This window comes from Galeopterus variegatus, unplaced genomic scaffold, assembly GCF_000696425.1.
Source record: "Galeopterus variegatus unplaced genomic scaffold, G_variegatus-3.0.2 Scaffold835, whole genome shotgun sequence".
In the NCBI taxonomy this organism is placed as follows: domain Eukaryota; kingdom Metazoa; phylum Chordata; class Mammalia; order Dermoptera; family Cynocephalidae; genus Galeopterus; species Galeopterus variegatus.
Window position 1 is genome coordinate 15,565 of NW_007726946.1, and position 16,683 is coordinate 32,247.

The 16,683-nt window shown below is 51.6% G+C and overlaps 1 protein-coding gene across 1 annotated transcript; it reads left to right on the forward strand.

The window, feature by feature from the left end:
* Positions 1 to 3,148: 3,148 nt before the first annotated feature.
* Positions 3,149 to 16,018, forward strand: ST3GAL2 (ST3 beta-galactoside alpha-2,3-sialyltransferase 2). The gene is made up of 6 exons (XM_008572765.1): positions 3,149 to 4,424; positions 7,440 to 7,633; positions 11,768 to 11,947; positions 14,580 to 14,625; positions 14,893 to 15,012; positions 15,831 to 16,018. Exons 1-6 carry the CDS (start codon positions 4,086 to 4,088, stop codon positions 16,002 to 16,004), a joined length of 1,053 nt encoding a protein of 350 aa, XP_008570987.1. The 5' UTR covers positions 3,149 to 4,085; the 3' UTR covers positions 16,005 to 16,018.
* Positions 16,019 to 16,683: the final 665 nt, after the last annotated feature.

The following is a 16,683-nucleotide window of genomic DNA, read 5'->3' on the forward strand; positions in this document are numbered from 1 at the left end:
TCATCTTTTAAAAATAAAAAAAATAAAGTATAAATCAGGCTGTGACACGTCCCTCCTCAAAACCCTCCCATCAGATTCATAACAAATCCCAATCCCTCCCAGCTTGCCATCTGCATCCTCTTGCCTTGCTGGTGATCTTGTTATTCTTTTAACAGGCCAGGCAGGTTTCCTCCTGAAGCCCTTGCGCTCCTATTCCCTCTCCCAGCTCCCTGTGATTTCCCTGTTATGTCACTTTGTAATTGACTGTGGCCTTGTGTTTGCCACTAGACAGTAAGCTCCCTGAGGACAGGACTGGGTGTGTTCTGTTCCACACTGTGTCCCTCCCTGCCCCTGAGTATCTGTTGAATGAACACATGAACCTCTCCACCAGCCAGGTGGCCCAGGAATACTGGCCTGCTTCCCTTTGCTGGCCCTCCCTCCGGATTTTTTATATCAGGGTGTGCATGGGTTCTTGGTGCATGATCAGAGCAGCTGTGAAGAGGCGAGATCTCAGGCAGTGGGCCACCTGCGGCCATGGGGAATTCACAGGTGGAAATGGGTTGTGCAAGGGTCAATGCTGGGTGACTTCTGGGCTTTCTAGTGTATATCTAGGGGACTCTGGTGTTTTTTAGCCCATCTCTGTGCCTCCATTTGCTCCTACAACAAGTCGAGGAGCTTAAGCTCCCAGGAACAGCATGGCCATGGGGTTCCCAAAGCAGGGGACTTCATGAGCTACTCCACCTCTCTGCTCTTCCCAAACGTTGTCTAAAGTAGGATTTTCCTCCCCTTAACAGGCAGTGTGGGCTAGCTGGTTAGTTCAGCTGGTTAGAGTGTGGTGTTGAAACACCAAGGTTGAGGATTCAGATACTCTTATCGGCCAGCCACCAAAAGTAAATAGCAGGGAGTCTAGTTACCTCAGATGTCCCCTGCATTGATTTAGGATCCTAAGGAGTTAATGACTTCCCTGGTTGAGATGTTTCTTTTTTTTTTTTTAAAAGATGACCGGTAAGGGGATCTCTACCCTTGACTTGGTGTTGTCAGCACCACGCTCAGCCAGCGAGCAAACCGGCCATCCCTATATAGGATCCGAACCCGTGGCCTTGGTGTTATCAGCACCGCACTCTACCGAGTGAGCCACGGGCCGGCCTGAGATGTTTCTTTTGGAAGCCACCCATGCCAGCTTCTGCCCAGCCCCTGACTTCAGTGGCCACCATGGAACTGCCTACCCATAAGCCAGGTCTCCCCAGCTGAGGCTTCTTGCTCCCATCCCTTGTTCAACCTGCAGTCTCTGCCTCCCAGGGCCAGCCTCACTCATGATGACTCTCCTCAGGTCACAGGAAGCTGGGAGCAGGATCCTGCAAAACCAAGTTCTTTTCCTTAAACACGGCATGGAAATGGGCAAAGGGAGAATTGGAAGAGACAGTGACCTGGCTTCCTATTTCCAGATTGTTCAGCCAGAGGCCATGCCTAGAGTGTGATCTGTTAAATGGGTAGAGTAGAACATTGAAGAAGCACATCGGAGCCAACGCTACTGGGGTCTCTGGGTTAGAGCCAGGAGCCCTGGGTGAGGCATGTGGGTGGAGCTTCGCTCTTTACCCTGAGAAGCCCACTGCTGTGCCGTCCCTTCCCTCATCTCTGGACCCTGGGTACTGCAAAGAGCTCACAGGCTTCTTTCTATGCCCTGTGCATCACAAGTTTTGGAGCCTGATAGACCTGAGCTCAAAGCTCACCTCAACTCATGAGGTCATGACCTTGGGCAAGTTCTGTGAGCCTTTTCCCACCCAGAATAATATCCTCCTTATTGCAAGGTGCTAGTTCCATTCCCTGATGGCTTTGTGGTTTGCCTTGGCCCTAGAAATTGAGCTGCTATGAATGGAGGGGGCAGCTGGGTTTCTTGGATGTAGAGCCTAAGAGACCTTCTCTGCAACTGCTGATGGAAGCCAGAGGACCCTGGAAAGGCTGGCTGGAGCTTTCAGCAAGGAGTGGGTAGGGCTGAGCTGTCATGCTCAGGGGCCAGGTCAGAGCCAGGGCTAGCCAGATGGCGAGAGGAGATGGTGGGGGAGGTGAGGTGGCCAGGTTTACATGATTGTTCCCTGGAGTGGAGCCAGGGCTCATGGGCTCCAGGCTCAGCGTTCTTTCTGCCTCTTGCCTTGGCTCCCTTGCACCTGAGATGGATTCAAGTTCTTTCCTTAGGGATGGCACCCAAACTGGCAAGTGGCCTCTTCTCCCTGTTCTTGCCTGCTCGGGCAGCATAGGATCTCGGGCTGTCAGCACCATCAGGGACCCTGGAGTTCCTTTCATTCATGATATACAGAAGGTGGCAACTGCCCAGAGGGCTGGTGGGCGGTGATACTGAGCCCAGCAGCCAGTCCCTGACAGTCAAGTTCTCCTCTAACGCCAGAGTGGGAAAGATTGTTAATGGTTCACCGAGCTAATCCAGAAATGCCTCATCTATAATCTACACCGGAGAGAGAAGAGGGGTAGGACTAGGCCAGCCTCCGTGACAGTCAAGTTCTCCTCTAACGCCAGAGTGGGAAAGATTGTTAATGGTTCACCGAGCTAACCCAGAAATGCCTCATCTATAATCTACACCGGAGAGAGAAGAGGGGTAGGACTAGGCCAGCCTCCGTTCTCACCAGGAGGGGCTGCCCACAGGAACTTAGAGGCTCCAGAGAGTGCTATGTTGGGGAGTCAGTATTCACAGCCCCCTGAGGATCATCTCTGGGCCATTTTCTCTTGTGTTTCATGAAATTAACTGCATATAGCTGGACTAGGAACTTTCTAAATCTGGTGCTTCCAGGGACTTGGTACGTGCCTCTGGGGAAATCACTTTATCGTACTCCTTGTTTGCCCTCTGGCTAATTAGTGAGGATGCTGGGCTGATCTAGACATCTGAGGCCCAGGAGTTACTCAGTACGATGCTATCTGTGGATAGTTAGAGGAGACAGCCCTTACTTTTGTCTACTCTTTGGTTAAGTGGGTGTCTCCTCTAGCTGGTTTTGTCCCCTCTGGGACTTGGGGGCGGAGCTGAGGGAGAGCCTGTGTGCCTGTGTGATTTATCTGCACATTATTTTCCCTCTCTGCAATTTCAGGGTCATGCTGCGGCAGCCTGGCGCCTGACAAGTGAGGGGGAACCTGCCAGGGGATTACTGCTAGCGCGAGCTAACAGCAGGACGGCTGGCCTCGGGCGCGGGATGGGCAGAGTGGCTGCCGATCCCAGGCCAGCAGCACCGGAAAGGAGGCCTGGGGCCTGGCAGGGATCTTGGCACATGCTTGGCTGACCCAGACAGCATTGAATGCGGCACTCTGCTGTGGAGCAGCTGTGCCCAGCTCCAGAGGACCCCATAGCAGGAGCAGGAGCAGGAGCTTTGCCATTCCCTATGCAACTGCAATTGGGGTTGTGACCGCCAGAAGGGACCGACACCCCAAATGGGAAGCCATAGAGCAGAACCTACGCCAGGAGGATCTTGGTCTGTGCAGCGGAATTTTCTGACACCCACGGAGCTTCCTGGTTTTTTTCTTTCAGGGCTGGGGTCTGGTTCCCCTCCTCTGACAGAGGGGTTGGGCCAGGAGGGCCAACCAAGGTGGGAATGACTCTTGCGTGGAATCTAGGCCCTCTGAAGCCCACATGCTCTCCTTTGTGATCGGAATTCTAGGGCTTCCCTGCTGCAGGGGACGAGGGGCTGCCTCGGTGTCTGCTCATGAGCCACAAGGACCCCGACTGCTCCAGACTGGACTGTTTCAAGCCACCAAAGAGGGGGGCCCCCAGAGCTGGCAGCCAGCAATCCCAAGGGACTAGAGGACTGGGATGGACTGACCTCCCCCTCACCAGGGCGGTGGGAGAGGCAGATCCTCTGTGGCCCAGCTAGTGACAGAGAGACCTGATGAAGCCCTAATCAGGGACTTGAGCGGCTCAGGGACAGGGGAGCCACTCCCACAACGTGCTTTTATACGTGGCGAAGGACCCCTGCCACTGTCCCCTGCTGTGGCACAAGCCCTTATGCCCTTTGCACGTCGTGCCAGAGCAGGCAGGCTCCACTGTGGCTGGCCCCTCAGCGGGCTAGGAAACGAGTGGCCACGGTGACAGCTGCCCGCTTGCTGGCACCATGAAGTGCTCCCTGCGGGTGTGGTTCCTCTCTGTGGCCTTTCTGCTGGTGTTCATCATGTCCCTGCTCTTCACCTACTCACACCATAGCATGGCCACCCTGCCCTACTTGGACTCGGGAGCCCTGGGCGGGGCCCACCGGGTGAAGCTTGTGCCCGGCTATGCCGGCCTGCAGCACTTCAGCAAGGATGGGTCCGCGGGCAAGAGCTGTGCCTGCCGCCGCTGCATGGGCGACACTGGAGCCTCCGACTGGTTTGACAGTCACTTTGACAGCAATATCTCCCCTGTCTGGACCCGAGAGAACATGGACCTCCCCCCGGATGTCCAGAGGTGGTGGATGGTGAGAGCCATTGCCCCCCCCCACCCCCTACTGCCCCCTCCCCAGGGATCTACTCCCATTTGGAGTCACTCTCAGAGCCCCTTTTGGATTTGGGCTGTCTTCTGACCCCCAGAGCCTTGACAGAGTGTGAGACCCATGAGACCAGCGCCAGATTACTGAAGGGCAGAGTGAGCTGTGACCTGGAGAGAGAGAATTAGAATTTTCTAGTGCCTGTAGGAGCCGAGTGCAGACCAGAAACGCCTCTTGGGCCAGCAGGTAGCATAGCAGAGAGGAGCAGTCCTGCACGAGAGGATGGTGAGAAGTGAGGCCGTGGCTGTGGGGAGAAGCCTGCCAGTTAGAAAGGAGGCGCCACCCTCGGATCCAGCGTGGGCTGCTGTGCTAGGACACAGCCCATGCTGCTGGACCTCTGGCCTATTCCCAGAGCCCAGAAATCCAGATTTTTTAAACTAAATAATTTGTAAATGTTGGCTCAAAATAATTGTAAGTACCACAAGAGCCACTTGCTTGGTTCTTTACAAATTCTGGAAAAGACTTTCTCTTGGGTTGGGATAAGAAAGCATTGTAAACCCCCTCAGGGGTGTGAAAGTAAAGGGGATGGGCAGGTCCTCTCCATTCTCTTGGGTCCCATCACCTTTGTGCTTTCAATTCCCTCCACCTCACTCCCCAGGCTCTGCAGGCTATCTGGTTGCCACATGTGTCAGGGGTGGAGCAGTGTCAGTACTTAATCCAGCTCGCAGTCCCTAGTTTCCCCAGCCGGCAAATAGGGGGCATGATGGTTTCCTTTTTTTCTCACCTTCAAGGAAGCTATGAGGATGCACTCAAGTGATCGGGCTTATCAGAACAATCTTCTGGCCCGGACTGTCAGAGTACCCAAGGACCTGGGTCTACAGAGCCCTTCCCATGACAGCCTGGAGCCCTCGAACAGTCCTGCCTGTTGCTAGTAGTCAGGGCCTTCATTTTATGGGGAAAATCAAGGTTCAAAGGGTGCACAGCATTTGTCCAAAGTCACAGTCTCAGTGGTGGCCAGTTAGGGCCAGGCCTGGACTCTGAGCAGGGGTGGATGCCCAGTGGACAGGACAGGCCTCCTGCCCATGGGGATGGAACTCAGTGGCTGTTTAAGCTCCAAGCATGCTTCTCAGCCGGTGTTTCTTCCCTGCTCCCCACAGCCATCCCCTTTTGCCACAAACTTGGGAATGCTTGTCTCAGAGCCTAGTTCCCTCTTTAGACAGATCTACTGTCCCCTGAGCCAGTCCTGCTTGACCACCAACTCAGGGAGTCATGGCTCTGTCCACATAGCATTTTATTTTATTATTTTATTTTCATTTATTTATTTTTGTGACTGGCTGGTACAGGGATCGAATCCACATAGCATTTTTTTTTTTTTTTTTTTTTTTTTGTCTTTTGTCTTTTTCCGTGTCCGGCAACGGATCGCAACCCTCAGTGTTGCCCCCGCACCGGACCGGGGACCAGCAACGGGATCACAACCCTCGGTGCCTGCGTGGGAAGAGCTCTGACTGCCTCCCTTAGCCAGTCTAACCCGGTGCCCATCAGGGGTACGTGACAGGTGCTGTTCTCCTCGCTTGCATCATCATTCCTATTTTTTTAGAGAAGTGTCCCCTGGTGCAAAGAGATCCATGCCTCCTGTGACAACAACCACTTCAGTGTGATGTCTGGTGTGTGCAGTGATGCCTGCAGCATCTTTCGTTTCCATAAGCTACATCACCAATGGTGATTAAAGCCACCGATATGAATGTACAACCAATTTTTTTTTCTTTGCTGTTTAAGCAATATTCTTTCTAAATTCTTAACTGTTACAGGAATTTTCCTGCCACACCAGGAAATCCTGTTCCTGAGTGATATTGAGCAACTACCTTCTGCAGAGGATTTTGGTTTTTTTCTCGTTATTTTTTTTTTTTTTGTCTTTTTTCCGTGTCCGGCAACGGATCGCAACCCTCAGTGTTGCCCCCGTACCGGACTCATTCAGCATTTTTAAAATATTTGCATTAGTTACCAACATTTAGAAATCAGGATATTTCACATGAAATCCCAGTTTTCAGCTTCTCTTGAAAAATGAGACAATTTGGCACTTCTCGGCTCATAATCCCACATAGCAACAATTGGCCAAAGTTGCCCCGTTTTGATGGGGCACATGGTCTCCTGTCTGCTGTGGGCCCCACCTGCCACATGTGTGTTACCTGCCTGGCCATGAGCATTTGACTGCCAATATTTCACATGAAATCCCAGTTTTCAGCTTCTCTTGAAAAATGAGACAATTTGGCACTTCTGGGCTCATAATCCCACATAGCAACAATTGGCCAAAGTTGCCCCATTTTGATGGGGCACATGGTCTCCTGTCTGCTGTGGGCCCCACCTGCCACATGTGTGTTACCTGCCTGGCCATGAGCATTTGACTGCCGCCCCTGCCTCATGTCATGCATGGTCTTCCACCATCAGCTGGTTGGATTCCAGTTCTTTCTGGTGGTGGTGGGATTTGGGGAATCTTTTATTCCAGCCACTCTGGCTTTGAAAGAGTTTATATGCCTCTCTGCTCTTCCCCAAGGGCTCAAAGAGTAGCTCCAGGTATTCTGTGAATATTGCCCTGGATGCAGCTTCTGTAACCTCAGCGGGCAGGCTGAGTCCCAGGGCGCCCCCTGTAGGCTGATGTAAGGAGCCCCTGAAGGAAGTTGCTCAGCTTCATGGCACAAGCCTGCAGGGCCCTGGAGAGTGTATTGAATAGCACCTTGACCCTTGAGCACCCCCAAAGCATTTGAGCAGCTTGGTTACCAGGGCAGTTGGTCTCTGAACAGCAAGACTCACTCGGAACTGGTGACTTCGCTGTTGTTGAGAGAGGGGCAGGTCCTCACTGCTCCAAGAATCCCCACTCCCTGACAGAGCCCTGGATAAGGACATCTTTGTGGCTTGGACACTGAAGCGGGAAGGAGAGGGGAGGCCAGAGTCCCTCTCTCCTCACACCCCTCTCTTCTCCTGTACCTTCTCTTCCTCTCCCCTTCACAGATGTTGCAGCCTCAGTTCAAATCACACAACACCAATGAGGTGCTGGAGAAGCTGTTCCAGATAGTACCAGGCGAAAACCCCTACCGTTTCCGGGACCCCCACCAGTGCCGGCGCTGTGCCGTGGTGGGGAACTCGGGCAACCTGCGGGGCTCTGGCTATGGGCAGGATGTGGATGGGCACAACTTCATCATGAGGTGAGCCCTGCAGAGCCTCCAGCAGGGGGACCAGCCTGCTTAGCCTTGTCTGGCAGAGTAGGAGTTGCCAGCTGTCGGGGTGCTGTGGGACCTTCCCACCTTGAACCTTCCAGAACAGGCTCGGGTCTCTCTCCTTTGGAGTGGGTGGGGAGGCAGGATTCCAAATCTAAACTTTGCTTGAGGCCCACACTCGGTTTCCCTGGCTCCGAATTCCTCTGAAAAGAGCTAAAATTAGACTTCTGGCTGCAGTTTGGTGAATACTCCCACCAGGGGCCTTTCCTACCCACCTGGTCCCCACATCTGTTGGGCCAGTAGTGAGGGCCCCAAACCAAACTAGTACCTTAATAGCAACAGGTGAGTTTTGGGGCAGACTCATGGAAGACAGATGTCCTGAGCAGAAAAAGGAGCTGTCAGTGCCTGCACTGGGGTCATTCATTCCAGAGACATCTGTACCTAGCCTTGAGGAAAGGAGAGGGGCTAGGAGGGCGTTCAGTCCAAAGACAGAGCAAGGAAGGCCTGGATATGAACAGGAAGTAGAATGTGGACTTGTGACCCGAACATGGGCTGCTCCCTCTGCTCCTAAACCTGTTTTCTGACTTCCTCCCCTGACTTGGCTGGGGACAGGAAACATCAGTGTGGGGATCCTTCCACCCCACTCCTCAGGAGAGGAAGAGCCTTAAGAATAAAAGATACTGAAAATGCCTGGTTTTCACTAAGCATCTCTTAGGATGAGGATGCAAAGAGACCAGGTTTCCCAGGAGGCAGAAGGAAAAGCTTTGTCTTAGAAACTGTTGCTGTCACCATAGCAACAATACCAAGGCAGCAGTATGTCTCTGAGGCTTTCAACATTCCTTGCAAGACCTTCCTCATGTTGGGAGATGGTAGCAGGGGTGCAGGGGGAGGAGGAGGATGCTGGTCCCCATCCAGGACCCCAGAGCCACCTGAGATTATCCCCATTCTCTAATTGCTAGCCCCCAAATGGGAGAGAAGCAGGATGGAAGCTGGAGAGTGGCCTCTATCCATCCAGAGCTAGTGACTGAGATTGGGAAATGAGGCATGTATCACTCCACTGCAGCCCTAGGGCACTTGGGAAGCCCAGGAAAATGCTGTCGGGTGCCTGAAGTGCCTGCCTCCCTGGCCACCTGCACCAAGCTAGAGCTTTCATTAGGAACTTCAATGATGGCTAGAAAGCTCCAGGGTAGAACGCCTGCACACCAAGAGGTCTGGCTGCTTATGACACCTGGATGGCACCCAGTCAGGCCAGGCTGCAGGGAGAAATTCAAAGATGCTTTCTCACACAGGCCAGGCTAGGAGATACGGTGCTTTGGAGTAGACCCCAGGATCATTTTCCAGAAGGGTGGCCCAGATGGTAATTGGCTGTCTGCTGGTCTCTATAAGGAGCTGGGTGGCAGTGGAGGTGACTCTGCTTGTAGGCATATCTTGGTTTGGAAGCCATGGGAAGGCCCCCCATCCTGGAAGCAGGACCGATGCAAGATCCCACCAGGAGAGCTGAGCAAGTTGCAATGAGATGATGGCTCTGCCCTCCTGTCCCCCTGCCCCCAGCTGCCTCCTCCTCCTGCATGTCATCTGAGCCCTGCTAGGACTACTGTAAATGGAGTTGAGCTGTTCCTGCCTTAGCTGGCCAGCAGATGCATGCACAGCTCCTAGAACAGTGCCTGCTAGATGGTAGGCAGGCCATGAGTATGTGACTTTATGAAAGGGACTGGCAGCCAGATCCAAACCCTCAGAGACTATAGAAGATGTTTTGGGACCTCTTGCTCCTTTCATTCCCATATGTGTGAATCTGTTGCCTGGCCAGCCAGTGGAAAGGCCATGAGGGAGGTGCAGGCTCTGCAGCAGGGCTGCCAGCAGGTGCAGGGGGCAGTGTGACCCTGGCTGACAGGTCCAAGGAGGGGCTTCATGAAAGCTCTGGCTGCTGATTCCATGGAGAAGGCAAGTGCTAGGTCTTCAGAAGCCAGCCTGGGGCAGCTGCAGCCTTTTGGTCTGCAGGGCCAGCTTGGCCTCTCATCTCTGGTGAAAGGAAGTTTGTTAGGTCCTCACAAGAGTGCACCTTGACCCCAGCCCCTGCCCAGCCCAGGCCCCAGCCAAACTGAGTATCACCAACTTGGTTCTTCCACCTCCTGCTGACCCCTTTTCATACCACAGGCAGCTGTGAGACATTCCCTGCCGGCTCTGACACCATCCCTCTTAAGGCTTCTCCAACCTGCTCTGTTCCTCACAGACCCTGGAGAGACTTGGGAGAGGGCAGATCCAGACTGTGGCTTCGGTGACTGTGGGGCATCAATGCCTGTGTGTGGAGCTGTAGCAGCCCTGCAAACTGTTAAGAGTTACTCATGGGTGGGAAAAGATACTTCTCGGCTCTCCTAGGAAACAGTATCTCTGAACCCTAATGACCAGGAGATTGGAGGGGCAGTTTGTATAAAGGCATGGATTTACGGTAAGTAGGCAGGATCTAGATCCCTGTTCTGGGGACAGAGCATGGTAGGTTCTGTAGGGAAGATTCTAGGTGATTACTTGAACCAGACTAGAACTAAAGTGGTTAAGAACAAAGACTCACTATCTGGGCTTTCTGGCCTCCCCCCGAAAGCACCCTCCAGTCCCTCAAGGGAAGGGGAAAAAAAGAGGTAGGAGTCACAGCAGTGTGACCTGCAGGGGTTGGGGCATCGTGCATAGCACAGCCCCTGGTCCTCCTCAGTCCCATCACTGAGTGATGAGCCCCTACAACACAGGAAGTCTTCTTCCAGCCAGCTAGAGGGTGCCAACCACTGTAAGGACAGGGAATGTTTGCTCTGGTTTTACAGAACTGGCATAAAAAGCTGGGAAAGGCACATGGAGTCTCCGCTCCCTCCCTTCTGGGTCCCTTTGTCCCCAGTGGGTTATAGTCACCCCACCTTGGTAGTCATGATTCCTTAAGGTGGTCCACACCACACAGGAATGTTCTCATAATCAGTCATAGCAGAAAAGACCAACAGGTTTGTGTTTAAAGCTGGTTCACCTGTTATGTAAGATGCTTACCCAGAAAGGGAGCTTTGACTTTAATTATCCTGTATTTTGCACAAAATGAAAGGAAGTAGAAGCCTTTTCGGCCTGTTTCACCCAGGGAGATGGGAGCCTGCACTCACTTGGGTTTCCAGACAGTGGTGAGGGTCGGCAGGCTGCACGTCACCAGACAGACAGCCCAGGGCAGACACTCAGAACAGGGGCCATTCCTCTTGGCCTTGGAGTGGAAACGCAGACAGGGACTTAAAGTACAGGAACAGGGTGGCCAGGGGTGACAGAATAGAGGCTTCTGTCCAGCCCAGGGTCAGGGGAATGCTTGAACTTCTTACCTTGCTTTCACTGTCTTCTAGGAAAGAAGGTAGAACAGCCAGGTGAGGTGTAAGCTGTGGAGGGCTGTTCTTTTCTTTAAAAAAAAAAAAATTATAAAAATAATATGTACTTGTCATTAAAAAAAAATGTATATAATCCAAACCGAGTTAATCTTCCCAATCCCATTCCGAGAGTAACTATTGTTCACAGTTTTAATATTCTTCCAGATTTTTTTCTATTCATATACAAAAGTATCATTTTTTAAATTTTTTCTTTTCTGTGTTGTAATTTCTTCCTGCTGTACATGGTAGGTACAAAAAAATATGTATTAAAAGTAGTGGGATGCTTCACACCACTTGATTTTTTTCACTTACTAGCTCTGGGATTTATTTCTTACCAGCCCTTGTAAATCTGCTTCATTCCTTCTGATGGCTACAGGGTTTTCTATCACATGAATGTGCCACAGTATATTAGCCAGTTCTTTATTGCTTGGTTGGTTCTACTTTTTAATATTGTAAATAATACTGCAGTGAATATCCTTGTACATATGTCTTCGCATACCTGTGCAACCATTTTTATAGATTTCTAGAAATGGAATTCCTGGATTCAAGTGTATGTTCATTTACTTTTTTTTTTTTTTGGCAGCTGGCCAGTGGGGGATCCAAACACTTGACCACGCTCTAACCAACATAGCTATGGCCAGACCCATTTACACTTTTGATGGATAACACCAAATGGTCTCCTAAAAATCTTGTACCAGTCTCCACAGCAGTTTCTTCTCATGTCATCCTCTTGTCCCTGCAGGATGAATCAGGCGCCAACTGTGGGCTTTGAGCAGGATGTTGGCAGCCGAACCACCCACCATTTCATGTACCCCGAGAGTGCCAAGAACCTGCCTGCCAACGTCAGCTTCGTGTTGGTGCCCTTCAAGGCCCTGGACCTGCTGTGGATCGCCAGTGCCCTGTCCACAGGGCAGATACGATTGTGAGCCTCTTTGCTGGCTGGCAGGGGAATATGTGTGACAGGACCACCTTGGGAGGAGTCTTCCCCAGGGACCGGATCCTAGAATTCCTTTAATTGAACATTTTGGCCACAAGGGGCTGGTGAGGAGGGAGGGCCCCAAATGGTGGGTTAGCTGAGGGCACAGCTTATTCTTTGTCACTCCCTGCATGGTGCCATCCAGCATACTGATGGTAGAAAGGTGAGGAACTTTCTTTGGGGAAAGTTGTCCCGTCATAGCTGGGAACTGTGGGAAATCCAATTCACCAAGTATTTTTCTTTTTTTCTGGGCAGCTGGCCATATGAGGATCCAAACCCTTGACCTTAGTGACACCTCACTCTAACCAACTGAACTAACCAGCCAGCCCACCAAGTATTTTTCTTAACAGCTTTATTGAGATATAATTCATATACCATACAATTCATTCATTTAAAGTATACAATTCAATGACTTTTAGTATATTCACAGAGTGAATATAAGTAGAAACCATCACCACAATTAATTTTAGAACATTTTCATGTTCTATAGATCTTTAATCTAAAGATAAAGATCTTTTTTTTTTTTTTTAAAGATGACCAGTAAGGGGATCTTAACCCTTGACTTGGTGTTGTCGGCACCACGCTCTCCAAAGTGAGCCAACCGGCCATCCGTATATGGGATCCGAACCCTTGGCCTTGGTGTTATCAGCACCACACTCTACCGAGTGAGCCACGGCCCATAACTTATCTTTGACTCTTTTTGCATTTTGTATAACAGATTGCTTCACCTCTTAAAGATCTAAGGGGCTGGCCAGTTAGCTCACTTGGTTAGAGTATGGTGCTGAGAACACCAAGGTCAAGGGTTTGGATCCCCTTACTGCCCAGCTGCCAATAAATACATAAATATCTAAAGATAACCCCACACCCCTTAGCCATCTCCCCTACTCCACCCACCCCCCAGCTCTAGGCAACCACTAATCTACTCTGTTTCACCATGTATTTATGTTGTGTAGTAAAATATACGTAATACAAAATTTACCATTTTAACCATTTTTAAGTGTATACTTGAGTAACATTATGTACATTCACTGTTGTCCAACCATCACCACTGTCCATCTACAGAACTTTTTCATCATCACATATGGAAACTATGCACATTAAATAATAGCTCCCCAGTCCCCCTTTTCTTCTCATCCCTTAGTAACGTCTATTCTACTTTCTATCTCTACAATTTGACTATCCTAGGTGACTGTATTAGTCTGTTTTGTGTTGCTATAACAGAAATAAATGCGACTGGGTAATTTATAAGGAAAAGAGGTTTATTTGGTTTATGATTCTGGGACAGCTGCATCTGGCATGGGCCTCAGGCTGCTTCTACTCATGGTGGAAAGTTGTAGGCAGCTGGCAGGTACAGGCAGATCACGTGGCGAGAGGAAGCAAGAGAGAGAGAGAGGGGAGGTGCCAGGGTCTGTTAAACAACTAATAGAGCGAGAACTCACTCATTCATTCCCCCTCCCCCAGGGAGAGCATTAATCCATTCATGAGGGATCTGCCCCCATGACCTAAACTGCCACATTGGAGATCAGATTTCCATGAGTTCTATGGAGGACAATACATCCAAACTCCATCAGTGCTTCATAATAGGTGGAACAATATTTGTCCTTTTGCGTCTGACTTATTTCACTTAACAATGTTCTTAAGGTTCATCCATGTTGTAGCATGTGTCAGAATTTCATTCTTATTTTTGGGTGGCGGGCCAATATGGGGAACAACCTGTGAACTCAGGGGTTAGAAGGCTGCACTCTAACCAGCTGAGCTAACCGGCAGGCCCGAATTTCACTTTTTTTTGTGTGTGTGACCGGTAAGGGGATCACAACCCTTGGCTTGGTGTCACCTGCACCACGCTCAGCCAGTGAGCTCACCGGCCATCCCTATATAGGATCCGAACCCGCAGCGGGAGCACCTCTGCGTTCCCAGCACTGCACTCTCCCGAGTGCGCCACGGGGCGGCCCAGAATTTCACTTTTTTAAGGCTGACTAGTATTCCATTGTATGTATATATCACATTTTGTTTACCCATTCATTGTCAAAGGGCATTTGGGTTGTTTCCACCTTTTGGCTGCTGTCACCATGTACTTTTTAAGTTACAGTTTCCTGACTTAAGGATGTTCACTATCTTATGTTTGGGAGGCCTGAGGGCTAAAATAAGCACTGTAGATTTGAAGTACCATAGATACTCAGAGAAGGGAGTGGAGGTTCCAGGAGCCATGGGTGGCTAGTAGAGAAGTGGGATTATGCTAAACCTGTGGGGAGTAGGGAGAGGGGCATCCTGGGCAGAAATAAGAACACAAACAGGTGATCGGCTAACTTAAGTGGAGAGTTTACAGTAGAGAGTTGGGGGAAGAAGGATTGGGGCTGGATTATGGAAGGCTCCAGCACTTATCTAAAACATCCCTATTTTGTTCTTAATGATATGGGGAGCCATTGAAGGCTTTTGAGCAAGGTAGTACAGTGTGAACTTACTGAGGGAGAGCAGTCTGGAAGCTTTGAGGCCGTCATCACTCAGGCCTGAGGGGGAGGAGAGGCACGTCTGGGTCTCACAGGGCCATCTGAAATATTAACTTTCTGTCCCCTTGTAGCACCTATGCACCAGTGAAGTCCTTCCTCAGAGTGGACAAAGAAAAGGTAAGCTCCCCACCTCCTTCCCCTTCCTCATCCCTGCCTCAGTGTGATCAGTGCTGGCCTGACACGTGGTGTGCCCCAGTGCTCTTCCAGAACCTTCAGAGTCCCCATCTGCCAGCATGCCCGACCCCAGCAGGGGCCACAGGAACCAGGGAATATAGATGCACAGGTCTGCTGACAGGCATAGAGGAACTGGCAGAAGCTGCTCAGGGCCTGTCCTGAGTCTCCAGGCCCCCAAACCCCTCATGTGCCTGTTACCTCTTCTCCCAGGTCCAGATCTACAACCCAGCCTTCTTCAAGTACATCCACGACAGGTGGACGGAGCATCATGGGCGGTACCCTTCCACAGGGATGCTGGTGCTCTTCTTTGCCTTGCATGTGTGTGATGAGGTGGGTAGGCCCCAGTGTGGGGGAGAAACAGTGGGAGCCATGGGGTGGAGGGAATGCAGCCCTTCCCAGGACTTAGCAGTGTCTCTAGAGAAATGAGTTTTTGTAGGCACAAGCTATGTGGCTTTGACTTCCCCCATTTTTAGGCTGTAAAATATAGATCTGCATTTCCCAATTATTACTTTCATGCTTTTACCAAATCTGAAATTGCTTTATTAAAAAGTTTAATTCTGTATTGGCCAGCCACCAAAAGAAAAAAAAAATTTTTTTATAAAGGAAATAGAATACTACTACCATAATTGATATCACTTGCCATAAAGAAAAACTTAACTAAACATGAATGGAATGGAAAGAGTATAGTTAAATTTCAGCTGGATGGTTGTCCCACAGCTCTGAGCCCCAGGCCTACTCTCTCTCTGTGCTAAAAATGGAGATTAGTCATTCAAAGAGCCTAGGTTCAGCAGTGGCCAGGGGACTGTGCCTTAAAGGACAGGGCTCATGCCCAGCACACCCACTTCTGCCAGTAAGTTCGCTGTGCTTGAACAGCTTGGAGTAAAAGTACTCCATTTCAAAAAAAAGAGGAAGTTAGCAAGGGCAGGAGAGGAAGGAGAATTGAAAGGGGAACAGCGTCTCCCGTGCGAGTCAGGATCCTTATGCCAGGCCTGGGTGTCCCCTACGCTTCCCGGTGCCTCCCGCACTCAGGGAACTGATGAGCTGTCAGGCTCCCGGGCCGTCGTGCTGTCCCAACCTCCCCTACCACGACCCGAGCCTTCTCGCGCCCGGTCCTCCGCGGTCCCTGACGCGCGCCGCCCTCCCCGCAGGTGAACGTGTACGGGTTCGGGGCCGACAGCCGGGGCAACTGGCACCACTACTGGGAGAACAACCGGTACGCGGGCGAGTTCCGGAAGACAGGCGTGCACGACGCCGACTTCGAGGCCCACATCATCGATATGCTGGCCAAGGCCAGCAAGATCGAGGTCTACCGGGGCAACTGAGCCGGGCCCGCCGCGACCCTCCCTTCCTAACCGCGAGGCATGCGCGCGCTCCCGCCGGGACTCTGGGCCAGCCCGGGGGCGGTGCCAGGCAATCAGGAGCGGCGCCGGGCCGCGGCTGGGCCAATCATGCTGCGGTCAGGCGAGCGCCGGCTGTCCTCCGCCAATCACGAGACTCTGGGGGTCGGCCCGGGCCTGCCACCAATCAGCGCTGCAGTCGGGCGAGGCTTTGTTTCTCCCTGCCAATCATGCGATTCAAGGGGAACTTCCGGCGTCGAGCCCGTCTCCTCCAATCGATGGCCTTCGGAGGCGGGCCGGTGGCCGCTCATCCGGCTCCTCTTACGCTTTTGGACTGGATTTTGTTATACGCTTTTTCAGAAGTAGAGGTGGGTCTGCACCTCGATGAAGTACGTTTCTCAGTTGTTTCTCCCTGCCAATCATGCGATTCAAGGGGAACTTCCGGCGTCGAGCCCGTCTCCTCCAATCGATGGCCTTCGGAGGCGGGCCGGTGGCCGCTCATCCGGCTCCCCTTACGCTTTTGGACTGGATTTTGTTATACGCTTTTTCAGAAGTAGAGGTGGGTCTGCACCTCGATGAAGTACGTTTCTCACGCCCGACGAGAGCAGCGTTCTGGTCGCTGGCTGGGGCTGGGCGGGGCTCGCGGATGGGCGCCGAGTGGCCT

Coding starts and splice junctions, on each gene's coding strand:
- ST3GAL2 (XM_008572765.1), top strand. CDS start 4,086: ATGAAGTGCTCCCTGCGGGTGTGGTTCCTCTCTGTGGCCTTTCTGCTG. Junction 4,425..7,439: donor ATGTCCAGAGGTGGTGGATG/GTGAGAGCCATT, acceptor TCCCCTTCACAG/ATGTTGCAGCCTCAGTTCAA. Junction 15,013..15,830: donor CCTTGCATGTGTGTGATGAG/GTGGGTAGGCCC, acceptor CCCTCCCCGCAG/GTGAACGTGTACGGGTTCGG.